The sequence below is a fragment of the Brassica oleracea genome, chromosome C1 (genome assembly GCF_000695525.1).
Source record: "Brassica oleracea var. oleracea cultivar TO1000 chromosome C1, BOL, whole genome shotgun sequence".
Taxonomy (NCBI): Eukaryota; Viridiplantae; Streptophyta; class Magnoliopsida; order Brassicales; family Brassicaceae; genus Brassica; species Brassica oleracea.
The window spans coordinates 15,842,919-15,865,791 of NC_027748.1; the positions used below are offsets into that span (position 1 = coordinate 15,842,919).

Sequence of the window (22,873 nt, forward strand, 5' to 3'; positions counted from 1 at the left end):
TATCGTCTACAATTCTCTAATTACGTCTATTTGTTCAATTTTATATATGATATCAAATATTCATCATAAATAGATGGTTTAAGATGCCAAAAATATTATTTACTTGGTGAATATAATACATCAAATATTACAAATACATCATTTAGTTAAATAAATAACCATAAACCGAAAATTTATATCCGCGCTGGGTCTAGTCTTAATTATAAAATGTTTGGATTTTGTGATCTATTAAATGCATTTCTAACTACGTAACAACAACGCATACAAGAGATTTTGTGTACCACTTGGCAGATTCTAATGGCAGATTCTAAGACGATCTTTCTGTGTCTCAATCAATGTGAGGATTAAAAAGGTTTACCAAAACAAAACGTCTTAAACAAGGACTCAAAAGAGATGTGAAGTTTCAAACCATGAAGGTTTTTTCTCTCTTTTCAATAAATAACGTGGGACAGTGAGCATTTCTATTTAAGGCCTTTAACTCTTAAGCCAACTGGTCGTACTCTCTCTCTCTCTCAAACACTAGTCTCTTGTCTTGTCCAAACACTTGGATTCTTTTAAGTGTACAAATGAGTTACTTGGGGGTTGGAATCAGTCCCGGAAACGTCGCCGTCTACCACGGAGGAAAGATGAAGGTGGTTGATAGGAGACTGAGGCTAACGGAGCTTCTCTTACGCTGCTCTGTCACTGCTCTGGCTTTCCTCGGTCTTATTCTGATTGTTACAGACACTCAGGTCAAGAAAATCTTCACTATCGAGAAGAGGGCTAAGTACACCAACATGAAGTCGCTTGTGTTAGTTATAGCTCATCAAGAAGTACACACTTTGAGAGAGAGATTTGTGAAGTTTGCAACTTTATGTTTTGTTCTTGTGGGATGCAGGTTCTTGGTGGTCGCCAATGGTATAGCTGCGGTGTATTCATTGTTGCAGTCAGTTCGTTGCGTGATGGGTTCAATGAAAGGAAGCGTTTTGTTTAGCAAGTCTCTAGCTTGGGCCATTTTCTCTGGCGATCAGGTGAGTGTCTGTGTTTCTTTCTCCATACATTATTGTTGCCATAACTAGTGAAGTAGCTGTGAGGTTTGGATTTGTCGTTTTTGATCTCTCATGGTCGGCTCAGCGTTTTATCAGGGAGGAGTAGGATTTTCTATGTTGAAAAGTCTTACAAGCATTTAATGGGTTTGGTTGGTTACCAGATGGAAGAAAAAAATTGAATGTACCTGTACACTTAGGTAGGAGTGTTACTTATTTGTATTCAAAAATTGGATTAAACTTGCAATTTAATGAGGTGTGAATGAGCAGGCGATGGCTTACATGAGTGTGGCGGCTATAGCAGCAGCATCAGAGTCTGGTGTGATTGGAATAAGAGGCGAAGAAGAGCTGCAATGGATGAAGGTGTGCAATATGTTTGGCAAGTTTTGTAACCGAGGAGCTGGAGGAGTAGCCAGCGCCATGCTTGCTTCCCTTGCAATGGTTTTAGTCTCTTGCATTTCCGCTTTTAGTCTCTTTCGTTTGTACGGTGCCACCACCCAAAGACCACCAAACCTAGCCGTGGTGAAGTAAAAGAACACATCCTCTTTTTTTTAATTAGTGCTGAAATGTTGTCGTTCAGAAACAAAAAAAAAAGTGTGAAAGTGAAGGCCAAATCTTCTTGCTTATGTTAAAATGATGATGTTCTTGGTGACATAGTATATGTAAAACTGGATCTAGTGTTCTTTGTATCAGTTATGCCATCTGCTGTGATCAAAAGCAACACTCTCTATCTTAATCCTCTCGAGGAATTGGCTATTGCTACCCAAAACAAAACTTTAGTCAACTATAATATTTTATAGGAGGATTTGCCAAATATGACTCAAAACTTGATTTTAAATGCAAAATTATACTCAAATTTGAATCAAATGCAAAACTAACCTAAAAGCTTTGTGAAATTACAGTCAGCCCCTTGTGACCAAACAAAATAACATAACTCATTTTTACGAATATAGCCTCGAAAAGTCGCCTAGACGACTTCCAGGGAAGTTTTCTGGTGTAGTTGATTTTAAAAATAATTTTAAAAATTTTTAAAAATATTTTGACAAGTGAAAAATTAAAATCATGTAAGTATAAACAGTTTTAAGTAATATAAATTAAAATATAATAAAATTGAATAGTTTTCAATATAGATAAGTGAAATTAGGTAATCATGGTATTTTTTTGCTTAAGGTTTGATAACATATGTTGTAGTATTGTATGTATTCTTAGGGTTAGATTTTGGAAAGCTTAAATGTTTTTTTGAAAAATTAAAATTTTACTTATATATGTTTATTTTTGTGTATAGCAAACACTTTTTAAATTTAATTTGATTTTATGAAGTGTTTAGTTAGTTAATTTAGTTTAGGAGTTATGTTTAGGGTCTTGACGACTAACATGTAAGTCGTCTGGAGATTACAAGACTTCTCTGAAAGTCTTCTAACTCCCGCTAAAAATATTTTAGTTTCCCGCTAAAAATATTTTAGTTTCTGGGCGACTTACAAGTAAGTCGTCTAGTAAGTTTTCTGAATCGAAAATATTTAACTTTATTAGAATTTTTATCTCCATATATAAAGAAAATTTTACACATTCTCTCTCCTCCTCTCAAAAGGCTGTAACAAAAATGTTATGTTCATCATTCTAAAACTCTCCAACCTTTCTCTGATCTCTTTGAACTTATAAACATCAAAATTTATATCAATTTATTGTTTTTGTCTCATGTCTTTCTCACTAGTTTATCTTGTTTTGCAGGTTTTTCATTGGTTCTCATCTTCCATTCATTTAAATGTATATCTATTAATTTTAGATAAGTATTTTTGTGTGTTCTATAAAGGTAGATCTATCTAATCTTTCACTCATTTTCTCTGTTTTTAAGTCATTTGAACGTTTTTGGATATGCAAGTTTTTCAGATCTGGATTTAGATATGCAGGTTTTTCAGATCTGGAAGACTTATGAGACGACTTACCTGTTAGTTGTCTAAAATATAATACGCTAGAAGACTTACCTGGAAGTCTTCTGACGGAGTCTTCTCACATGTCTCCTTTTCATAATAGATCTGAGCGTTTTGGATAAGTTTTTATGTCTGGTTTTTCTTCATTTGGTAACTTCATGTTGCATATAGTTCTTACCTTTTTCCCAAACTAAAACTCTCCAAACCCATTCTAATCTCTTTGACTTGAAAACACCAAACTTTTTATGAATTTTTCATTTTTGTTTCATGTCTTTATCACTAATCTATTTTTTTGTTGCAGGTTTTTAACCAGATGGTTCTCATCTTCCACTTGGATATGTACTTTGTGTGTTCTATAAAAGTAGATCTATATAATATTCCACTCATTTTCTCTGTTTTTAAGTCATTTGAACATTTTTTATATGCAGGTTTTTCATATCTGGAGCAGACTTTGGAAGATTTATGGGAAGTCTTCCCGGAAGTCTTCTAAAATATAATGCGCTAGAAGAATTCTTGAAAATCTTGGGTTTTTTGGATGAATATAGAGAGAAACTGAAAGATATGATGTTTTTAGTTCATAAGAATTGATAAACAAATAGTGTAAATAGATTTTTAGGTGCATTAAGAGCTTCAAATTGGTTGTTCATGGTGGTTTGTGTATTGATGGCAATGGCAATATTGGGAATACTTGAGGAAGATGAGGATGATAGAGTAAATTATGCCTTTTCGAAAAGAAAAAAAAAAGAAAAAAAAGTGATGGCATTTTCGTGAATAATCTGAACTTTGGGGGTGAAAGAGTCAAGTCAAAGTTCCAAAAAAACATGGGTTGGTTTTGTGTATGGCTTCAAGTTTTGAGTCATATTTGCAAAAACCCATATTTTATACTTGTAAAATAATTTTGTAGGAAAGATTTTATTTGAGAAATTTATTGAAATACACTAAGTTGGATGCCATTTTTAAAAATAAACTCAATAAAAGATATCATAACAGTTGAACTTACGGTTAAAACGATTATTATTTAGGATTTAATATTGAGGTGGTGAAGTTGAGTTTATAAATTTTTATAAATAATTCTTATACATTTATAAATGTTTTGGGAGGGTTAATTTTGTCATTTAATAATAAACTTAAGGTATTTATGAAAATGATAATAATTTAAAGGTAAATTTGTATCAAATATGAAGTAAAATTAAAATTTGTTGGAATTATGTTATATTCCGTAACATTAAACGAGTCTGATTAATGTGTGTTCTCTTCGTATAGTATAGTATTGGAATATTAATCTTTTGACATATATAGGTCATTCATGCTATAACATTAGTATGCAATATGCATATAGATGATAAAAGTGTATTCATGTTTATTGTATTCGTTCATATATATGTTCATTCCCTATATACATTATTCGTCCATTTATGGTTGGAGTAGGACATGTAAAACTTTTTATATAGTGATTAATAAATCAATTTGGTATAATAATTTACAAACGCTAATAATAGTTGACTAAAGTTTTATATATACGATATGTAAAGAGGTTAAATTTTTCATCTACGAAGGGGGTGTAAATTAAAATTTAACCATTAATAAAAAAATTAGAATTGTGTAAAAAAATATTGACATAAATTTTAATGTTACATGATAGAAGCATTTAAAACTGCCACCTCTAAGAGATAGTTTAAATTAAAAAAATCACACAAATAATAAATAGAAATGACTTATTGATTTCCAGGAAAATCTTTTTTAAATCTTTTAAAAGGTATTTTTGAAAAGTAATCATTTTAAGTTGTTATTATCATTAAAATATTTTATATAATTTTTAATTTTCGTTTATAAATCAAAATTTAACTTTAATTAAATTTCTGATTATATTTATGATAGCTAAAATTTAAATTAATCATTTTCTTGTAATAAATTTTAAAATGATTCTGAAAAGATTTTTAAAAGATTTTGTTAGAATTTTTTTAAATAAATATTTATTTTTATTTTACATAAAAAATCTATAATAATAAAATAAATCTTTTGAAGTTCCGCAGAATGTCCATATCAACGAAAAATACAGCTTCTTTTGGAAGACACGTGGCATATTTTGTTACATTTTCATTGTTAACAATTAATAAACAAACCTTATAATGAAAGCCCAAAATAAAATAAAATCTTACGCGAGCCCGAAACATGTTAAATAATAGGAATCAATGGTCTTAAATAATATGAATCAACGGTGGTGATTGTGTGAGCGAGCTCACAAAGACATTGTGGTGACTTTTCTTCTTCTTCTTCTTCGAAATTTCAAAACCCTCTGAGAGAGTTTGAGATAAGAATGTCCATCAAGGAAAACGCCACCGTTAGGGAGCCACTGGATCTGATTTGATTGAGTATCGAAGAGAAATCGACGTGAAGCTCCGATCCGATAGTGAACTCCACGGCATAGGGATGGGCGTTCGGGTATCCGTTTGGGTTCAGGTCGGATATTTAGGATTTTCGGATATTTCGGTATAGAGGTATAGAACCGGTTCGGGTATTTCTGTACTTCGGTTCGGGTTCGGGTATTTTTAGTTCGGGTTCGGTTATTTCGGATCGGGTTCGGATATTTAGATTTTGAAAAAAAAATTAAAATTTTTCATTTTTCAAATTACTTGTATTTAAAAATATAACTTTCACTTAACTAATTTTTTTTTTTAATAGATTAAATGGTAAATAGATTTGGACATAACATTTCAAAACTAAAAAAAACATTAATTTGGTTATTGTTTTTTTTAGTTTCAAAATGTTATGTCCAAATCTATTTACCATTTAATCTATTAAAAATAAAAAAAATAGTTAAGTGAAAGTTATATTTTTAAATACAAGAAATTTGAGAAATGAAAAATTTAATTTTGTTTTTCAAAATCTAAATATCCGAACCCGATCCGAAATAACCGAACCCGAACTAAAACTACCCGAACTAAAACTACCCGAACACGACCCGAAGTACATAAATACCCGAACGAGTTCTATACCTCTATACCGAAATACCCAAAAATCCGAAATACCCGATTCGAACCTGAACGGGTACCCGAACGTCCACCCTACATGGAGGTGTGTTGTTTCGTTTTTCTTTTAAATAAAACCTGATTGAACCTAAACCAAGTTCGTACGAAAATTATGAAAATCAGGAAGATTTGGAAAGATCATTAAAAAAATCCAAAGAATTCATTCTATTAAAATAGAAGTCACAATTTCGTTTCATGTGTGATATTTTAAGTTGGACCATTATTTAGGAATTTTATAAAATGTATATAACTTAATTGTAACTTCTATTTTAATAGAATACATATCTTTTAATATTTTACAAAGGCTTAATCTGCGCCACGCGCAGAGCTATTTTAATTTTCAAATTATAACTATATAATTATTCTTTTGAACGTTATACTCTAAATTGTATGTTTTTATGCATACATGAGTATTTTGTATGTATGGTTTGCTTAATAGAAAATTTTCATTTTTTTTAGGTTAAAGTTATTGTATTATAATGTTGATGTGAGCATTTTTGCGATGTTTGAATTTTGTTGTTGTTCGCCTGTTTAACCTAATTGATATTGGTGCTTAACCATTTATTTTTTTCTTTCTGAAAATAAAAAATAGTGGCGCGAGGAGTAACACATGTACCAAACGTATCTAATTATACATGTTGTATATTTACACATATTTTCTTAGAAAAAAAACATATTTTTCAGATAAATGTTTATGTAGTTTTCCATTTCTTATATTGTATATTTCTTTATTATTTACCTTTTCTTATATTGTATATTTATTTATTCTACTTTTATATCAAATAGTAATATTACGATATATATTTAATGTAATATTTATATTTCTTATATTGAATATTTACTTATTATTTATTTTACTATACATTTTCAGATAGATGTTTAGTGTAGTTTTTCTATTTCTTATATTATATATATATATACATATTTACTGTTTATTTTTCTTATATTGTATATTTATTTATCTAATATTACGATAGATGTTTAATGTAATATTTCTTATATTATATATTTACTTATTATTTATTTTACTATATATTTTCCGATAGATGTTTAATGTAGTTTTTTCTATTCCTTATATTTTCTATTTATTTATTATTTATTTTTATTCTAATATTAAGATAGATGTTTAATGTAATATTTTATTTCTTATATTCTATATTTACTTATTATTTATTTTACTATACACATTTTCAGATAGATGTTTAATTTAGTTTTTCATTTATGATATTATATATTTACTTATTGTTTATTTTTTTATATTATATATTTACTTCTTCTTTTTTTAACAAATATTGTATATCTACTTATTCTAATTTCTGTTGCTTTTGTATCAAATGATAATATTACGTTAGATGTTAGATGTTTGATGTAATATTTATATTTCTTATATCATATAAGTTTAGTTTTTCTTATATTTTATATTTACTTATTCTAATATTACAATTGATGTTCAATATAATATTTCTATTTCTTATATTGTATATTTACTTATCATTTATTTTACTATACATTTTTCAGAGAGATGTTTAATTTTTCTTTTTCATTTCTTAATTGTATATTTATTCTTATATTGTATAGATTCTATATATACATAATGTATATTATGTATAACAAAGACTTATATTGTATATTTCCATTTATTATGTTGTATATTACTTTTTATCTTCTTTTTTTCATTTTAAGATAGATGTTTAATGTAGTATTTCTATTTTTTAAATTGTATATTTACTTATTATTTATTTTCTCTTATATTGTATATATACATTTCTTATATTGTATATTACTGATTATCATTTTTATATAAAAGATAAATGTTTAATGTAGTATTTCTATTTTTTAAATTGTATATTTACTTATTATTTATTTTTACTTATATTGTATGTATGCATTTCTTATATTGTATATTGCTTATTATCTATTTTTTACATTTAAAGATAAATGTTTGATGTTTATGTTTAAAATACATTATTTCAAACATTAGGTTTTTTTTACAGCAAACTGTCACAGACTCATGTAGCCTCTGTAAACCAAGGTGGCAACTCGGCATCCATGTGTACGACGAAAGACTGTTGGTTCTGAGCACTGCGTGCCAAGCGATCCGCCTTTATGTTTTCCGTCCTAGTTACATGAACGAACATCATCAAAGTTAGTTACAATATAATAAATATTTGGTTAGTAAGACTGACATATAAGTTATGTTTAACTTTTGGATTTCATACCTCACTCATCTCGTTCATAAACATCTTGTTTTTTTTGAAACACAGACTTATATTAATGCAAATTAAAGTTAGGTGTCAGCCATAAAGGCTTCTTCCTCAACCAAACATTGTTTAGCAAACTTATCAGCTGCTTTGTTCATTCCTCTTGGGATCCAAGATAAGGAAATAAAATCGAAAGAGCTAGAGAAACTAAAGACATCCGATAAAATTCCATAGAGTTCCGGGTGTGATTCTCGTGAGTCAGATTCACATCGGATCCTCCTGAGCCCCAATTCTCTACATCGTGCTAGTGCTTCTCGCAGAGCCAACCCTTCTGCAATCAAAACAGTCAACAAAACGACATGGTTTGGTAAATTCCGCTGTTTCTTCCTGTGTTTTAATCGTCCATCCAAGTCCCGCCGTAAGATTTGAAGCTTTCCAAGCCGCATCGGTATTCAGAACAGAGCAGTTTGGCGCTGGTTGGGTACAAGAAGGGGTCTTGCAAGAAGGTGGAGGTATCTTCTCCTGACAGCTCGTCCATTCTTTCGCCAAGGTAATGGCTTTTGTGAGAATTTCCTCTTCGGGTATTGATTTGCCTTCAAAGACCAACTGATTTCTAACATCTTGTTTATGTTTAACTTCTTTGTCGAAAATCACAAGAACTGATTTCAGCACATTAATTTTGCATCTTGGCTTGGCTGAAATCATTTAGGTTGCAAAATTTGGGATCATGCACAAAAGTAACTGAATGCTCAAATGAAAATTATGATCACCTACTTTTGCTCTTTTGCGGAACACATAAGCCACTTCAGAATTTGAAATCATATCCACATACCTAGTAAGATAGCACAGTAAGTAAAACCAAAATAAAACATATGAGCTTTCAAGAGTCAGAACCACAGATTCACATAGACAAAAGATAGAGCTTACCTTTGGCAGACAGTCATATCAGTTAGACCGGGTAAACGACTTATTTCCACACCATAAATATCATATAGTAATAGTTTCATACAATCTTTCAATCTCGTCCTAATTCCACACATTAGAAGTATTAAAACTTATTTCTTCCCAATCCGAAAGATCGAGACTCATATCTCCATAATGTATTAAGTATGAACTTTAATCCACATAGTCCGATTTAGTTCAGTTTACTACTCAAAATTTTGAAACATAACCAATGACTAACCAAATTGAATTGATACAATCTGATTTTTTAAATTTACTAAAGTTTGATTCGAATGTTAGGTCGGGTTTGTATTTGAGTAGCATGTTGGATCATGTTTTAAATTCGGTCTAAAACATGCTAATTTGGTATCAATTTACATTCAAACTATTAAAACCAAGCCAAACTATCATTTATGTGGATATGAATTTCGATCTTTCTGATTGTGTGGAAATAGGTTTTAATAATTATAATATGTGGAATTAGGACGAAGTTGAAAGATTGTGTGAAACTATTAATATATGATATTTCTGGTATGGAAATAGGTCGTTTACCTGAGTTAGACCATGATACTTGCCTTGTCCGGTAGTGGAAGGGCAGACTGTGAGAATTGCAAAAGGAAATCACACATTATAGACATAAAGGGATATCACTCCCTGCATAGGTAATCCGCACTGTTAATGTAAACTCTTCGTGTGTTCTGATCTGCTGTACACCGATTTATCTTGTAACTCTAATTATATTTAGGGCCCCTCCTTGGCAATATAAATATTAAAAAGGACCGGTATGTAATTTACGTTTTTGACAATTCAATCCCTTTTAGGTTACGAGTCTTTTTCTTACTTCGTTCGTCGATTTGATCGAACCCAGGTCGGAACTTGAAAGATAGGGAAGACGAACACTCCTTCGACGAGCCGTTCTTGATTCTCTAATACCCTCCCTCAGCTTCCCCTACACCAAGCCTCAATTGTTATCCCCTTTTGGTTTGTGATTCTGCTATATTCATCATCGTCTCCAAAGATTGAAATAGAAAGCTGAGTAGCTATGTCGGACAAGTTCTCACCGACCTTAAGACTCGGAGATCTCAACGATTTCATTGCTCCGTCCCAAGCCTGTGTCGTATCTCTCAAAGGCTCAAAAAAGCCCCTCGACAAGAAGCCTGATCGTCCCCAGGTCCTACAATTTCAATGCTTTCTTTTGTTTATTGGGTTTATTTCAATTAGTCAGTTCTCGAGTCTCTTCACCAGCTAAAAGTGTGTTTCTTTGTGCTGTGATTTTACTCTTGAAGGTTGTGCTTACTCCAAAACAACAGCTCGAACCTGTCAAAATCTCTCTCAAGGATTGCTTGGCTTGCAGGTATGTTATCTCTCTCTGCTCTTGAGTTAGTCTTAGACTTTAAAAATGTAATGGTGTTTTGATTTTTTTTTGATGCAGCGGATGCATCACATCGGCTGAGACAGTCATGCTTGAGAAGCAAAGCTTAGACGAGTTCCTCTCTGCTCTTACGAAAGGCAAAGACGTGATCGTCTCCCTTTCTCCGCAGTCCAGAGCCTCCATTGCTGTTCACTACGATATCTCTCCTCTTCAGGTCTTCAAGAAGCTAACTACTTTCTTAAAGTCTCTGGGAGTTAAAGCTGTGTTTGATACGAGCTGTAGCAGAGACTTGGTGCTTATCGAAGCTTGTAATGAGTTTGTGAACCGTTTCAAGCAAGCTAGTTCTGATGATGGTGAAAATGCTCAGTCCCCTCTCCCTATACTTTCCTCCGCATGTCCTGGTAAGACAGCTTCACTAGTTTGACTTACTCGAATGTGGCAAATCATGTGAGAGTAAATGTTCTGTGTTTGGTTGAATCAAAGGTTGGATATGTTATGCTGAAAAGACGCTTGGTTCATTTGTTCTGCCGTATGTCTCTTCTGTTAAGAGTCCTCAGCAAGCTATTGGAACTGCCATCAAACACCATCTATGTCAAGCGTTAGGACTCAGGTACTCTTGAGACTCTGGTTATCATTTGTTCTCTTTCCTTTCATTTTTGGATTCATCAGTGAGCATGTATTGGAACTAGGCTGGAGGAGATTTACCATGTGACCGTGATGCCCTGCTACGATAAGAAGCTGGAGGCAGCGAGAGACGACTTTGTCTTTGGAGATAACCTGACTGAAGTTGATTCCGTGCTAACAACCGGTGAAATTTTGGATTTATTAAAGGTGATAAAGATTACCCTAAACCCTGTCCTTCTTCTTATCTTTGCTTCTTCCATCCAGCAGAAAATGTGAATATGGTTTCTGGTTTACCTTGCAGTTAAAAGGAGTCGACTTTAAAGATCTGGAGGAGTCTCCACTCGACAGATTGTAAGAAGGATCATTATCATTACAATCCTCTTCTTTCCTTCAAGGTGATGCATTCATGTTTAACGTTTTTCATTTCGAAAACAAAACAGGCTGACGAATGTTACAGAGGAAGGACATCTCTATGGTGTAGCTGGGAGTTCTGGTGGTTACGCAGAAACAATATTCAGGCATGCGGCAACAGCACTGTTCGGACACACTATTGCAGGTCCTCTTGAGTTTAAAACTCTCAGAAACTCTGATTTTCGTGAATTGACTCTTGAAGTAAGTTCCTAGAGACGGACAATAACGACGATTTATCTCATTAGTCCTGTTTTTTTTTTTTTGGTCTCACGTTCTGTCTTTTAACTCTTCTTGAAGTTGGAAGGTAAAACAGTGCTGAAATTCGCAACGTGTTACGGTTTCCAGAACCTTCAGAACATTGTCCGGAAACTGAAAACACGGAAGTGCGGTTATCAGTATGTAGAGATTATGGCGTGCCCTGCAGGTTCATCTTCTCTTCTTTGCAAAACCGTACTTGGGAAGAAATCACTTTGTTTGTGTTGTGTTATTAACAATGCCCAAAATGCTTTATATAAACAGGTTGCCTGAATGGTGGTGGACAGATTAAGCCAAAGACAGGACAGACTCCGAAAGAACTGATCAACTCACTAGAAGCTACGTATATGAATGATACTGTAAGCTTCCCTGCAGTCTCATCATTCCTTTTATTGTTTAAGCAAGCTTAGATATAAACCTTCACTTTTTGGATCCAGGCTTTGAGTACAGATCCATTCCAGAATCCAATTGCCAAGAGACTGTACGATGAGTGGCTTCACGAGCCTGGTTCCGGCGAGGCAAAGAAGTACTTGCACACTCAGTACCATGCGGTCGTTAAAAGCGTTACAGCGCAGCTCAACAACTGGTAGACAAACCGTAGGTGTTTGAAATTTTGACCGATAAGAGAACAAAGACGGTCTGGTAGATTGTCTTGTCTGTACCAGTGAACTCTGGTTTCTGTGTTTTTTCTATGTATTATATAGGAGAAGCTCCCTCCTCACGCAGTCTTATATGTAAAAGACAAATCTCAACATGACATAGAAAGTAACAATTACACATTCCTAAGCCATATCTTGTTTTGGTTGGCTAGTAATAGTACATTGATACAACCCAATAACAACACTATTACACTTTTAAAAAAGCAGCTACTACCGTGCTAGAGAGGTGAGGAGCTTGTCCTTCAACTGCTCAGCGGTGCACCCACCTTGAGGCCGGAGAGTGAACGTATGAACCACACCCTCCTCTGTTACAGCCACGTTCGCATCATGAGGCATAACTTCATTCTCCTTAAACACTTGCATCACCTTCGAAACCGGATGATTCTCCAACGGACAGCTTATTCTCACAACCGCATCATCCTGCCTCTGTTGATAATCAACCTCTGCTGGAGTTATCTGATTGCTCTCCCTCCTCTTCATCACCTGCTTCTCCGTTTCGTACACCCTTATCTTCTTCTGCATATCCGTGATGTACGTGATCGCATCCGCAAGGAGAGAAGCCTTGTCCATCTTCGAGATGTTAGGCACCACGGCACGCAACGCGTAGAATCTCTGGTTCAGCTTCTCCCTCCTCTGCCTTTCAGCTTCCACGTGGTTCAAGGCCTCTTCTCTCCCGTTTGCCGGCTTCCTCCCTCTCTTCCTCGGTCTCTGCTCGTCGGTTAGATACAACGCCGCCTCGTCTTTCCCGTACACTTGATTCGAACCTCCCACCTCGTAGGACTCCAAGGAGAAACCGGAGTCATCCTCCATCTTAGGTGAGAAGTTGATACTCATCGACCGCGGTTTCGATCCGCCGAGGCTCAGCTGTCGACCAAAGATCTTGGGGGCTTCTTTAGATTTTACAAAGTCGGATCCACCAAACACTGACTTAACCATCTCAATCACACTCTTATCCTCTGGGATCAGTTTAAGTGAGCCAAGCTCCACAACACCACAGTTCACTGGTACAGACAAGACAGTCTTGAAACCAGCAGATCTAGCTAAAAAAGACCTAACCCTGTAATAACTCAAGCAGCTAGGCAGATCTGCAGCCCAGAGCGGCTTCCCAGAGACATAAGTTCCAGCAGGACCGTACTTATTCGAATCACACCTAAACGAAAAGTAGAGAGACGCCAAATAAAAAATGTCGAGATCAGTGAGAGGACCCTGTTTCACCAGATCCGAACCGACAAAGGACAAGTGGAGCTTGCTAAGGACACGCCTTTTGGTCTCGTCTTGCTCGTCTACCGAGTTACCCTTTACGACACGGCAGTGGCCGTCTCCCCAGATCAAGACGCAACCGTCGGAGCTGTTGACGTTGGAAGCTAGCCAGAAGATGGCGTAGTCCCAGTCTGAGCCTTCGACGACGTGGCGCAGGCCTTGCTGGAGACTGGGATCAGTTGGAGGAGGGGGGAGTAGCTTGGTGAGGGAAGAAGCAGAGGAGATGAAAAAGTCGCAAGCTTCGGAGCCTATGGTGGATTCCACCATGGCCCGATCTTCTTGATTGTCCCAGAACTTTTGACCCATTGAAATCAGCCGCTTACGAGGGGATGGAAGGTGGGCGTTTCGTTTTGTGGGGAGGAGGAAGAAGAAGAATCACGTGTTTCTTGTTGGGGCCACCGAGTTTAGGCAAAACGCTCCTGTCTTTAGAAAGACAAAACCTGAGCTTGATTCACTCAGATCTGTCGTGACTTCTGAAGAAATTGACGAAAAAGAAATTCGGAAGATGCGAGAAAATTGGGGTTTAGGGTTATAAATCGTGTCTTGATTATTAAAAACGTGATTGTCTGCATTTTTCTTACCTGCAAGCGTGGTCTTCTGCAATTGGATGCAAAGTTTTTATTTTTGTTGTTTTTAATTGATTACTATGAAATCAATAATTGTTGTTAACAATAAAAATCTCATAAAAAAAAAAAGAAGAAGAGATAAATAGTTGGACTTTCACTCTACCCCGATTTAAAAAAATCATTATTTTTATCTCTTTTTTATTCTCACTTTTCCTTTAACAACTTTTTTTATTCTCGCTATTCTTTTATGATTGTGTTTCCATATATCTTATTTCATCTTATAAATACATTTTTTTTCTATTAAATAAACCAACCATAATTCATTTACCGTAATGGCTCACAAAACAATTTTAACTAATCAGATTTCACATGGCCCACACGTCTTCATGTTCATCGTATAAGCTCTTCTTCCTCATCCTCTATTGGCGATTTTAAAGCTTGAAGAACATGTAATTCTTGTATATTTTCGATGTGATTTTTTTCTGGAAAATTATTTAAATGTTGTGTATATCATGAGTAACGTTAAAAAAATTAAGAACTGATGAAATTTTTGAGAGACTAAAAATGATTTCGAAAACTGTGTTTATGGATTTATGGTATATTTTATGTCAGTTTTGATGAAATTTTTACTAGAATACTATTAAAAAGAAGGATATATATCGGCTAGTATAAAAAAGGAAGATTCAATGCAAATTTGAATAGATTAAAAAGGAATTTCAAAACTGTGTTTATGGATATATGGTATATTTTATGCTTGTTTTTGATGATTTTTTGGTGTAATTTCATTAAGATGAATTATATATCATGAGTAATGTAAAATCCGAACAAAATCGTCATAAAAAATTGATTAGTTAGTGCATGAATAATTTATGGGTATTACCTGAAAACTAGTATTTACTAAGGCAAAACAATATTACTAGTATTACTTACTATGTATACAAATTTAACTAGTATTACTAGTATTACTATGTACAAGGTGCTTTCCTCCACCATGTGCAGAAATAAAATTTTGAATTTACATTATATTTAAACATAAAATTCTGTTAATATTCTAGATTTTATTATTTTCCTATCAATATTTTAATATAAATTTTGATTGAGTTAAACATAAAATTAAGATAAAATAAATATTTTGATTTATTTAAATTATATTTGAGAAATATATATATATATAAACTATAATTTTAGATAAATTTCCATTATTTCTTTTGGTTAATTTATTTCATTATTTCTTTTGGTTAATTTATATTAAATCAATTTATATAATTTTTCTTTAAAAATGATATTAAAAATTTTATAATTATCAAAAATTAAAATTAAATAGATCTAAAATTTAAAATTTATAAATATATGTAGGAAATAAATGGTTTTACAATTAAAAGTTTATATTAAAAAAATGTATAAAATGCTGAAAATATTTTTTAGTAGTAAAAATTATATTCTTATAAAATAATCTAAATAATATTTCGACCTTTATAAAATATTTTATATTTATTACATTATTTAATACCATATTTAAATATATTTATTTTATGATGAGTATGAGTTATTTCCATATTCTAAAAAGTTTACAAAAAATAGAAATTAACATTAAATGTAATTGCAATGTCATATTTTGTTATTAGCCATGTCATCAATTTTAACATGCCATGTCACTTTTTTTGGTCAAAGTGATTGTAGAAATAACATGTGTCAAATCACTTCGTAAATAATGTCTAGGGGATAATACTAAAATTGATTAGTATTAGTAAGAGAAGATTGTATGTTGTGGGTATTAATATTTAGATTGTTAATAATGCTAATTGTAATGATAATTCTATTTTAATTCAGGAAAATACAAAATCCGTCTTGCACAATCATTTGTTGTGATTACGGGGGTTATTATATGAATGATGGGGCTGAAATTAAATGGATATCGGGAGATGGTGAAAGAGAAGATGAAATTTACACGATTGTGTTGAAGAAATCAGTGGAAGAAGTCACATACTCTGCTTTGGTTGAGCGTATATGCAGAAAGTTAAAGGTAAATGAATCTAAAATAGAAGCGAAGCTTAATTACTTTCCAATGGTATTGTATTCGAACAAACTATCATATATTTGGAATGATGAAGACGTTTTTAGTTATCTACTGCAAGTTAATCATGAAAAGTGTAGAGAAGTGTTATACATGTGGAGTTCAACAATGTAGAAGTGCAACTTTCAGAAGAGGGTGATACAAAGGCTAATGATACAGAGGCTACTGAGACAGAGGCTACTGAGACATAGGGTGGTTATGAAGATTGGACCGAGAATGATGCAAATGATAATGAAGGTAATGGTGAGGTGCTCACATATTACAAAGACATTGAGATGCATGAGAATGTCACCAAAAGAGATGAGCATGTGTTTGAAGATACATAAGCAACCATCAGTTGAAGTCACACTTGTTGTCTATTGGGAACAGGATGATGGTATGGATTTTGTTTTAGGTCAAGAATTTAAAACAAAGGAGGAGTTCTTATTCAGACGGCTTCACATCGGGAGTGTTTTGAGTATGATGTAGTTAAGTCGGATACTAAGAGATATGTGATAAAATGTCGAAGAGCCAAAGAAGGCTGAAAGTGGTTTGTATGTGTTGCAAAGTTGATCAATTCAGATCTTTGGACGGTTAAAAGTTACATCAAGCAGCATAGATGTTCTGTTGTTACTACAAGAACACTGCCTAATAGAAGGAGAGGCACACCACAAATCGTTGCATTTGTTTTGGCTCAAGATTATCCTGGAAGATTTTACACACCAGCTCCCAACGCTCTGATCGATTTGATTCATCACAGGGTTGTTGTGGATGTATCATACACAACAACATGGAGATGAAAAAGACTAGCTGCTAATGAAGTGTGAGGAAGTCCAAAAGAGAGTTTTTCCTTATTATGTTGTTATATGTACATGTTGGAGTAGACGAATCCTGAGACAGTAACTCGTGCGGTTGTGGATGAGGCAAACAAATTAAAGTATTTGTTTTTTGCTTTGGGAGAAAGCATAGAAGGGTTCTCGCGATGAGGAAAGTCCTCATTTTTAATGCAACACACCTGGAGAATTTTATGGTGGAGTTTTATTTGTTGCGACTGCTCGGGATCCCGATCATCATCATTACCCAGTTGCGTTTGTTGTGGCAAATGGTGAGAAAGAGGATAGCTGGATATGGTTTATGAAATAGTTGAAATCAGTGATATCTGATGTCCCTGGATTGGTGTTTCTTTCAAATAGAAAAAAAAGTTTGATCAAGATAGTAAGTCTAGTGTTCCCTCAGGCCGCTCATGGATATTATATATGACATTTGTCTCAAAATGTTAAAGGTCATGTCCATAACAACAGAGATACTTGTGCATTTAAGTTTAGAGAGTGAGCACACACTTATACAAAGGATGAGTTCTTGAACCTTTTTCATGCTTTTCGCAGGAAGTATCCTAGTGCAGCGGAGTATCTTGACAAAAGTGTTAAAGAGAGGAAATGGGCTAGATGTTACTTTGACGGAGATAGGTACAATGTTGACACCACCAATTCAGTAGAATCTTATAATGGTGTTATTAAGGATGCAAGGAAGTACACTTTACTACCAATTTTTGATGTTATCATTGCAAAAATGGTTTAATAAACATAGGAAGGAGGCAGCTGAAATACCACCCATAATAAAGCTTGTGCCTATTGTGGAAACGAAAATGTCTAAAAGATGTATTGATGCAGGGTTTCCTTCAGTTAATGAGTTAAACAACTTCCATCTTGAGTACATAGTCGAAGGTAGTGACGGGAAAGTTTATACCGTTGATATAGCTATGATGACTTGTAGCTGTGAGTAATTTGATAAAGACAAATACCCATGTGTGCATGCAGTAGCTGCTGCCACATTCATGACTGATAAAGCTGGAAGGGGACTCCATCTATCTGAGTATTGTTCTAAGTACTATTTTGTGGAGCAATGGGCTTTGGCTTATCACAGGAAAATATATTTGGTTCCTCATATGTCTGATTGGGTTATACTAGAAGAAGTTAGAGCAGTGAAAGTACTTCCTCCAGAGTATGAAGTTAAGAAAGAAAAACCTCAACAAACAAGGTTTCCATCAGCAGGAAAAATTCGTGGAAGAGGAAAAAAAATCAGAGGGAGTGGCAGAGGCACATGCAGAGGGAGTGGCAGAGGCACATGCAGAGGCAGATGCATAGGCAGACGCATAGGCAGAGCCAGAGGAGGAGGTATGGCAGCGTATTATGAATGTGGAAGTGGTTCGGGTTCAGGTGTTTGAATGTTGATGGATTCTCGATTTAGATGGAGGACGCACAAGGCACGACGCAACGGAGGCTAGGGTTTTGGAATCGCAAGAGAGAGGAGCCGGAGAACGAAACAAGGGAAATGAGGGAGAAAGAAGAGAAACGCAGTCATTTAGTTTTAGGTGTATCAGATTATTAGATTGGGTTTCGGTGGGTCGGATATTTAGGTTGGGCATTAGTAAATATTATAGTTCACTAAGGGGCAATTCGTCTTTAGCCACTCATTACCCACATTATCCATTAAAAAATATAAAATAAAATAAAGTAAATTAAGAAGGCATCCAAGAATTTTTTAAGAGCACTTGAGGCATATGTAGTTAAAGACCTAAATAGTTACGTGACCTTAATGACATGTACTATTGAATTTGTACTATATTGTTATCGCAGTTTGACATATTGTAGTTGCATTAAAGTCCTTTAAACCCCGGGATTCATCCAATTATGCTTAGAATCAGATGATCCATATATACAGTTATAGAGTTTTTTTGTGGCTTTCACTGTTTTGTTGCAGAACCTCAAGCTAGTTTCAATCCATTTCATCATATTTTTTTCATGTCTTCTAAGGTTATTTCACGTTTGAAGTGGAGATAAATAAACTAAAATCGAATGAATATAACTAGAGTTTGTTAGGGGATCTAGAGAGTTTTTATGCTTAGAATCGACCGGATGCTCCATATTTATATATTTTTGAGTGTTGAATTGAATGATCTTTCTACGACTACACGTTAAATACTTACATTTCAGAAATTAATATGGATGTCTTTTCCATAATTATCAGGATTTAATATAATGAGATTCTCCAAATTGGTTTTGAGCTAAAAAACATGGAATTGTCGGTGGCTGTGCGCTTCTCGCTCCGAAAGCGGAAGCACTTGGAATCACATGGAATCGGCTTGGAATCGTGATTCCAAGATTAAGATGGTTGGAAGAATGGTAGAAGCTCACGATTCTAAAGTGGAAGCGTTATGGTGGTTGTATCGTAAACACAACGGATGATTAGAGATGGTGTTTGAAAAATATGATATTATAAACATCAGCTGCATTAGGGTAGTTCCTCCACTTTATAAACATAACATTTTTTTTCTATAAACATAACAAGTAAAACTTAAATTCATAAAGAAACAAGAAAAATAGTTGAGAACAAAAGTTTTATTATATTGAACTTTAAAACAAGGAAAAAAGTTTCCTAGCTGCACGAAGTTTACACTAATATAGTGGAAATCATCCAATATATGAGAATGCGTCAATAAATACACGAAGTTTATGTTAATACATGTCACATGTACGAAGTGAATAATAATATGGTGGCAACATTACATTCGGGTTTAATTGATTTTAAGCTAAGTTAATGGGTCAATCCGTAATTTACTAAAATTATTAATAAACTTAATCATTTATTAATAAACTTAATCATTTATTAATAAACTTAATCATTTATTAATAAACTTAATCATTTATTAATAAACTTAATCATTTATTAATAAACTTAATCATTTATTAATAAACTTAATCATTTATTAATAAACTTAATCATTTATTAATAAACTTAATCATTTATTAATAAACTTAATCATTTATTAATAAACTTAATCATTTATTAATAAACTTAATCATTTATTAATAAACTTAATAAACTTAATAATTTAATAAACTTAATAAATTTATTAAATTTATTAAATTTATTTAGTTTAATAAATTTATTAAGTTTAATAAATTATTAAGTTTAAGTTTATTAATTTTATTAAATTATTAAGTTTATTAAGTTTAATAAATTACGGATTGACTCCATTAACTTAGCTTAAAATCAATTAAACCCGATTGTGATGTTGTCACCATATTATTATTTACTTCGTACATGTGACATGTATTAACATAAACTTCGTGTAGTTGTTGACACATTTTCATACATTGGATGGTTTTCACCATATTATCGTAAACTTCGTGTAGCTAGGAAACTTTTTTCTTTAAAACAAAGGTAACTTCATCATATTCTGTTTTCTGAATATTAATCCAATTATTTGTTTGATGTTGTTTGTATTGATTAATTGAGGTGCTATATTTTCTTTTTAATTCTTAAAATATATATTTACATACTGTTATACTTTTTTATAGTTATACATATTTTTTTTGAATTGTGTACTTGATTTTTACTATTTAAAATATCCTTTTTAATATAATAATATACAATAATATATGTGTATATCCTTCCAACATGTATCCGTTTCCTAGATATTTTAAAAAACTCATTTCCACGTTTCCAAACGTTTTCGCTTTCACGTACCCGTTTCCGATTCTATGTAACACAAATTTTAAGTCTCGTAATTTAGAAATTAGCATAAAGTGGGGACAGTTATAGCTAATCCAAGTTTGAAAAGAAATATTTCGTTGGATAATATTATTTACCCATATGGCAATATTATCAAGAGATTAAGATAATTTCAATATTTAGACAATGGATTCAAAATTCGTCCCATCCCATATAATTCAAAATTGTTGGGACAGTTATAGCGATAGCTGTCTCTTGCTTAATAAATAACGAGTTCTTTTGTTTCAACCCCAGAACCAAAGTAACCCGTTTACCGCTTCAACTCCATATCCGAGACAGTAAAACCGTCATATGTTATCATCGAATTAGATAAATCAAACACACATAAACAAAACACAACTTTAAGTCCAAAGCGCGGGGCGGGGTCCCCTAGTTAGCATAAAGTGGGGGTTAGTGGGTACAAATTTAGACTATCGTGATAGTGGTGGGTGAATTAATCATTAATCATTAGACTAATTAAGTAAAAGTCACATGCTAAATTTTCTCAGGTCGGAACACACACACTCAGGCCAGATTCATCTACGATTTGTGTTTTGAAATCCGATTTGCTGATCAGCATGAATGAGATCCCGTGGGAACTTCCACAATGTCGAAGACTCAACCCAGAGGTAATCTTCCTGTTTACTACTGATTTTCGCGATATGGGTTTTGTAAAATTCTCGAAATTGAATTGAATTGCAATCTTCTTTGAACCTGCGTTGTTGTTGTTGAGACCATGGTGATCGCTTCAAATTATGTAGCTATATAGTAAGTAGTCTGTGTGTGATTGTGGCTTTCACTGTTTTGTTGCAGAACCTGGGTTACTGTGGAGATCTTTGAGTCCTCCTCTATGGGTAAAACTACTACTCTCATCAAGTTTCTCCTGTAAAGCTTCTTTTTTCACTTTTTGTTTCTGTACACTCTAAGTAACACTATTCTTGTGGAGACAGTTCAAGGTACCGAGGGAGGAGCGAAATACAACTGCAATTATTGCCAGAAAGACATTACGGGCAAAATCAGGATCAAATGTGCTGTGTGCCTCAATTTCGATCTCTGTGTAGAATGTATGTCTGTTGGAGCAGAGATCAATACTCACAAATGTGATCACGCCTACCGAGTTATAGTTAGTTTGCGTTTTGTTTCTAGTTTTCTTTGTATTTAGAACCGCGAAAATCTCGAAACAAAAATCGATGCTATCAACAATTAAATAGAAACAATAAGGAATACGAGTCTTAAAACGATTTTTGAAAGATGAAATAGATGAATATACGTCCGGAGTGATATTTCTATGCAATTTCTAAATTTCACGTCTGAAACTGTATTGCAACACTCGAAACTAGAACCTACCAACTTAGATCACTGTGATCTACTTTCAAAAACAACTGAATTTAAAAATAAAATTAAAAGATATTTTTTGCAGGAATCTTTAGTGTTTCTTTTTGTGTATTTGTAATAAAGAGACAAAATATCTATTTATATGAATATGAGTTATTTGATCATCAAAAAATAATTTTGTGATTAAAATAAGAATATATATATATATATGAATAGAAATATTCAACAACTATTTGAGAAAATTTTCATAGTTCTATGAGAAATATTTAATTAAATCTAGATGTAATCTTTAGACTTATCTACAAATAATAATAAGTTGATAAAAAAATCTACAAATAATATAGGAAATGTTACAATTAATTGAGAAAGGTGGTCTTATTATTTGGATACAATTTTTACATTTGTCTAAAATATTTCAGGAGATGTTATGCACATGTTTAGACGCAATTCTTACATTTTTTCAAAATAATGTAGGAAGTATTATGTAACTATTTAAACATAATTTGTTAGATTTATCCTTTGTCCATCAACCCAAATATCCATTTATCTTCATATTTTTCAGCCTATTAGACTTATAAAAATTATATTCACACTTCAGATTATAAAAAGGGCAAATCTCCAAAATAGCACATTTCTAAGTTTATATCACAAAAATAGCA

At 32.9% G+C, this 22,873-nt stretch overlaps 4 protein-coding genes across 4 annotated transcripts; 3 read left to right on the top strand and 1 right to left on the bottom strand.

Moving 5' to 3' along the window:
- The first annotated feature begins 479 nt into the window (after positions 1-479).
- LOC106344844 (CASP-like protein 2B1) lies at positions 480-1,721 on the top strand. Its single transcript, XM_013784147.1, has 3 exons — positions 480-790; positions 878-1,010; positions 1,296-1,721. The coding sequence occupies exons 1-3, from the start codon at positions 567-569 to the stop codon at positions 1,554-1,556; spliced, it is 618 nt and encodes a 205-aa protein (XP_013639601.1). The 5' UTR covers positions 480-566; the 3' UTR covers positions 1,557-1,721.
- An 8,206-nt stretch (positions 1,722-9,927) lies between these two features.
- LOC106308919 (protein NAR1) lies at positions 9,928-12,577 on the top strand. The gene is made up of 10 exons (XM_013746022.1): positions 9,928-10,296; positions 10,412-10,479; positions 10,558-10,898; positions 10,981-11,107; positions 11,187-11,328; positions 11,423-11,472; positions 11,562-11,733; positions 11,830-11,956; positions 12,052-12,146; positions 12,225-12,577. Exons 1-10 carry the CDS (start codon positions 10,168-10,170, stop codon positions 12,375-12,377), a joined length of 1,404 nt encoding a protein of 467 aa, XP_013601476.1. The 5' UTR covers positions 9,928-10,167; the 3' UTR covers positions 12,378-12,577.
- Positions 12,523-14,291, bottom strand: LOC106308926 (transcription factor bHLH3). Its single transcript, XM_013746030.1, has one exon. The coding sequence runs from the start codon at positions 14,010-14,012 to the stop codon at positions 12,657-12,659; it is 1,356 nt and encodes a 451-aa protein (XP_013601484.1). The 5' UTR covers positions 14,013-14,291; the 3' UTR covers positions 12,523-12,656.
- A 7,075-nt stretch (positions 14,292-21,366) lies between these two features.
- On the top strand, positions 21,367-22,065 carry LOC106302986 (transcriptional adapter ADA2b-like). Its single transcript, XM_013739374.1, has 3 exons — positions 21,367-21,508; positions 21,693-21,733; positions 21,830-22,065. Exons 1-3 carry the CDS (start codon positions 21,462-21,464, stop codon positions 22,039-22,041), a joined length of 300 nt encoding a protein of 99 aa, XP_013594828.1. The 5' UTR covers positions 21,367-21,461; the 3' UTR covers positions 22,042-22,065.
- The last annotated feature ends 808 nt before the right edge of the window (positions 22,066-22,873 follow it).

Coding starts and splice junctions, on each gene's coding strand:
- LOC106302986 (XM_013739374.1), top strand. CDS start 21,462: ATGAGATCCCGTGGGAACTTCCACAATGTCGAAGACTCAACCCAGAG. Junction 21,509..21,692: donor GTCGAAGACTCAACCCAGAG/GTAATCTTCCTG, acceptor GTTTTGTTGCAG/AACCTGGGTTACTGTGGAGA. Junction 21,734..21,829: donor CTTTGAGTCCTCCTCTATGG/GTAAAACTACTA, acceptor TTGTGGAGACAG/TTCAAGGTACCGAGGGAGGA.
- LOC106308926 (XM_013746030.1), bottom strand. CDS start 14,012: ATGGGTCAAAAGTTCTGGGACAATCAAGAAGATCGGGCCATGGTGGAA.
- LOC106308919 (XM_013746022.1), top strand. CDS start 10,168: ATGTCGGACAAGTTCTCACCGACCTTAAGACTCGGAGATCTCAACGAT. Junction 11,329..11,422: donor AAATTTTGGATTTATTAAAG/GTGATAAAGATT, acceptor TTTACCTTGCAG/TTAAAAGGAGTCGACTTTAA. Junction 11,473..11,561: donor GAGTCTCCACTCGACAGATT/GTAAGAAGGATC, acceptor AAAACAAAACAG/GCTGACGAATGTTACAGAGG.
- LOC106344844 (XM_013784147.1), top strand. CDS start 567: ATGAGTTACTTGGGGGTTGGAATCAGTCCCGGAAACGTCGCCGTCTAC. Junction 791..877: donor ACCAACATGAAGTCGCTTGT/GTTAGTTATAGC, acceptor TGTGGGATGCAG/GTTCTTGGTGGTCGCCAATG. Junction 1,011..1,295: donor CCATTTTCTCTGGCGATCAG/GTGAGTGTCTGT, acceptor GTGAATGAGCAG/GCGATGGCTTACATGAGTGT.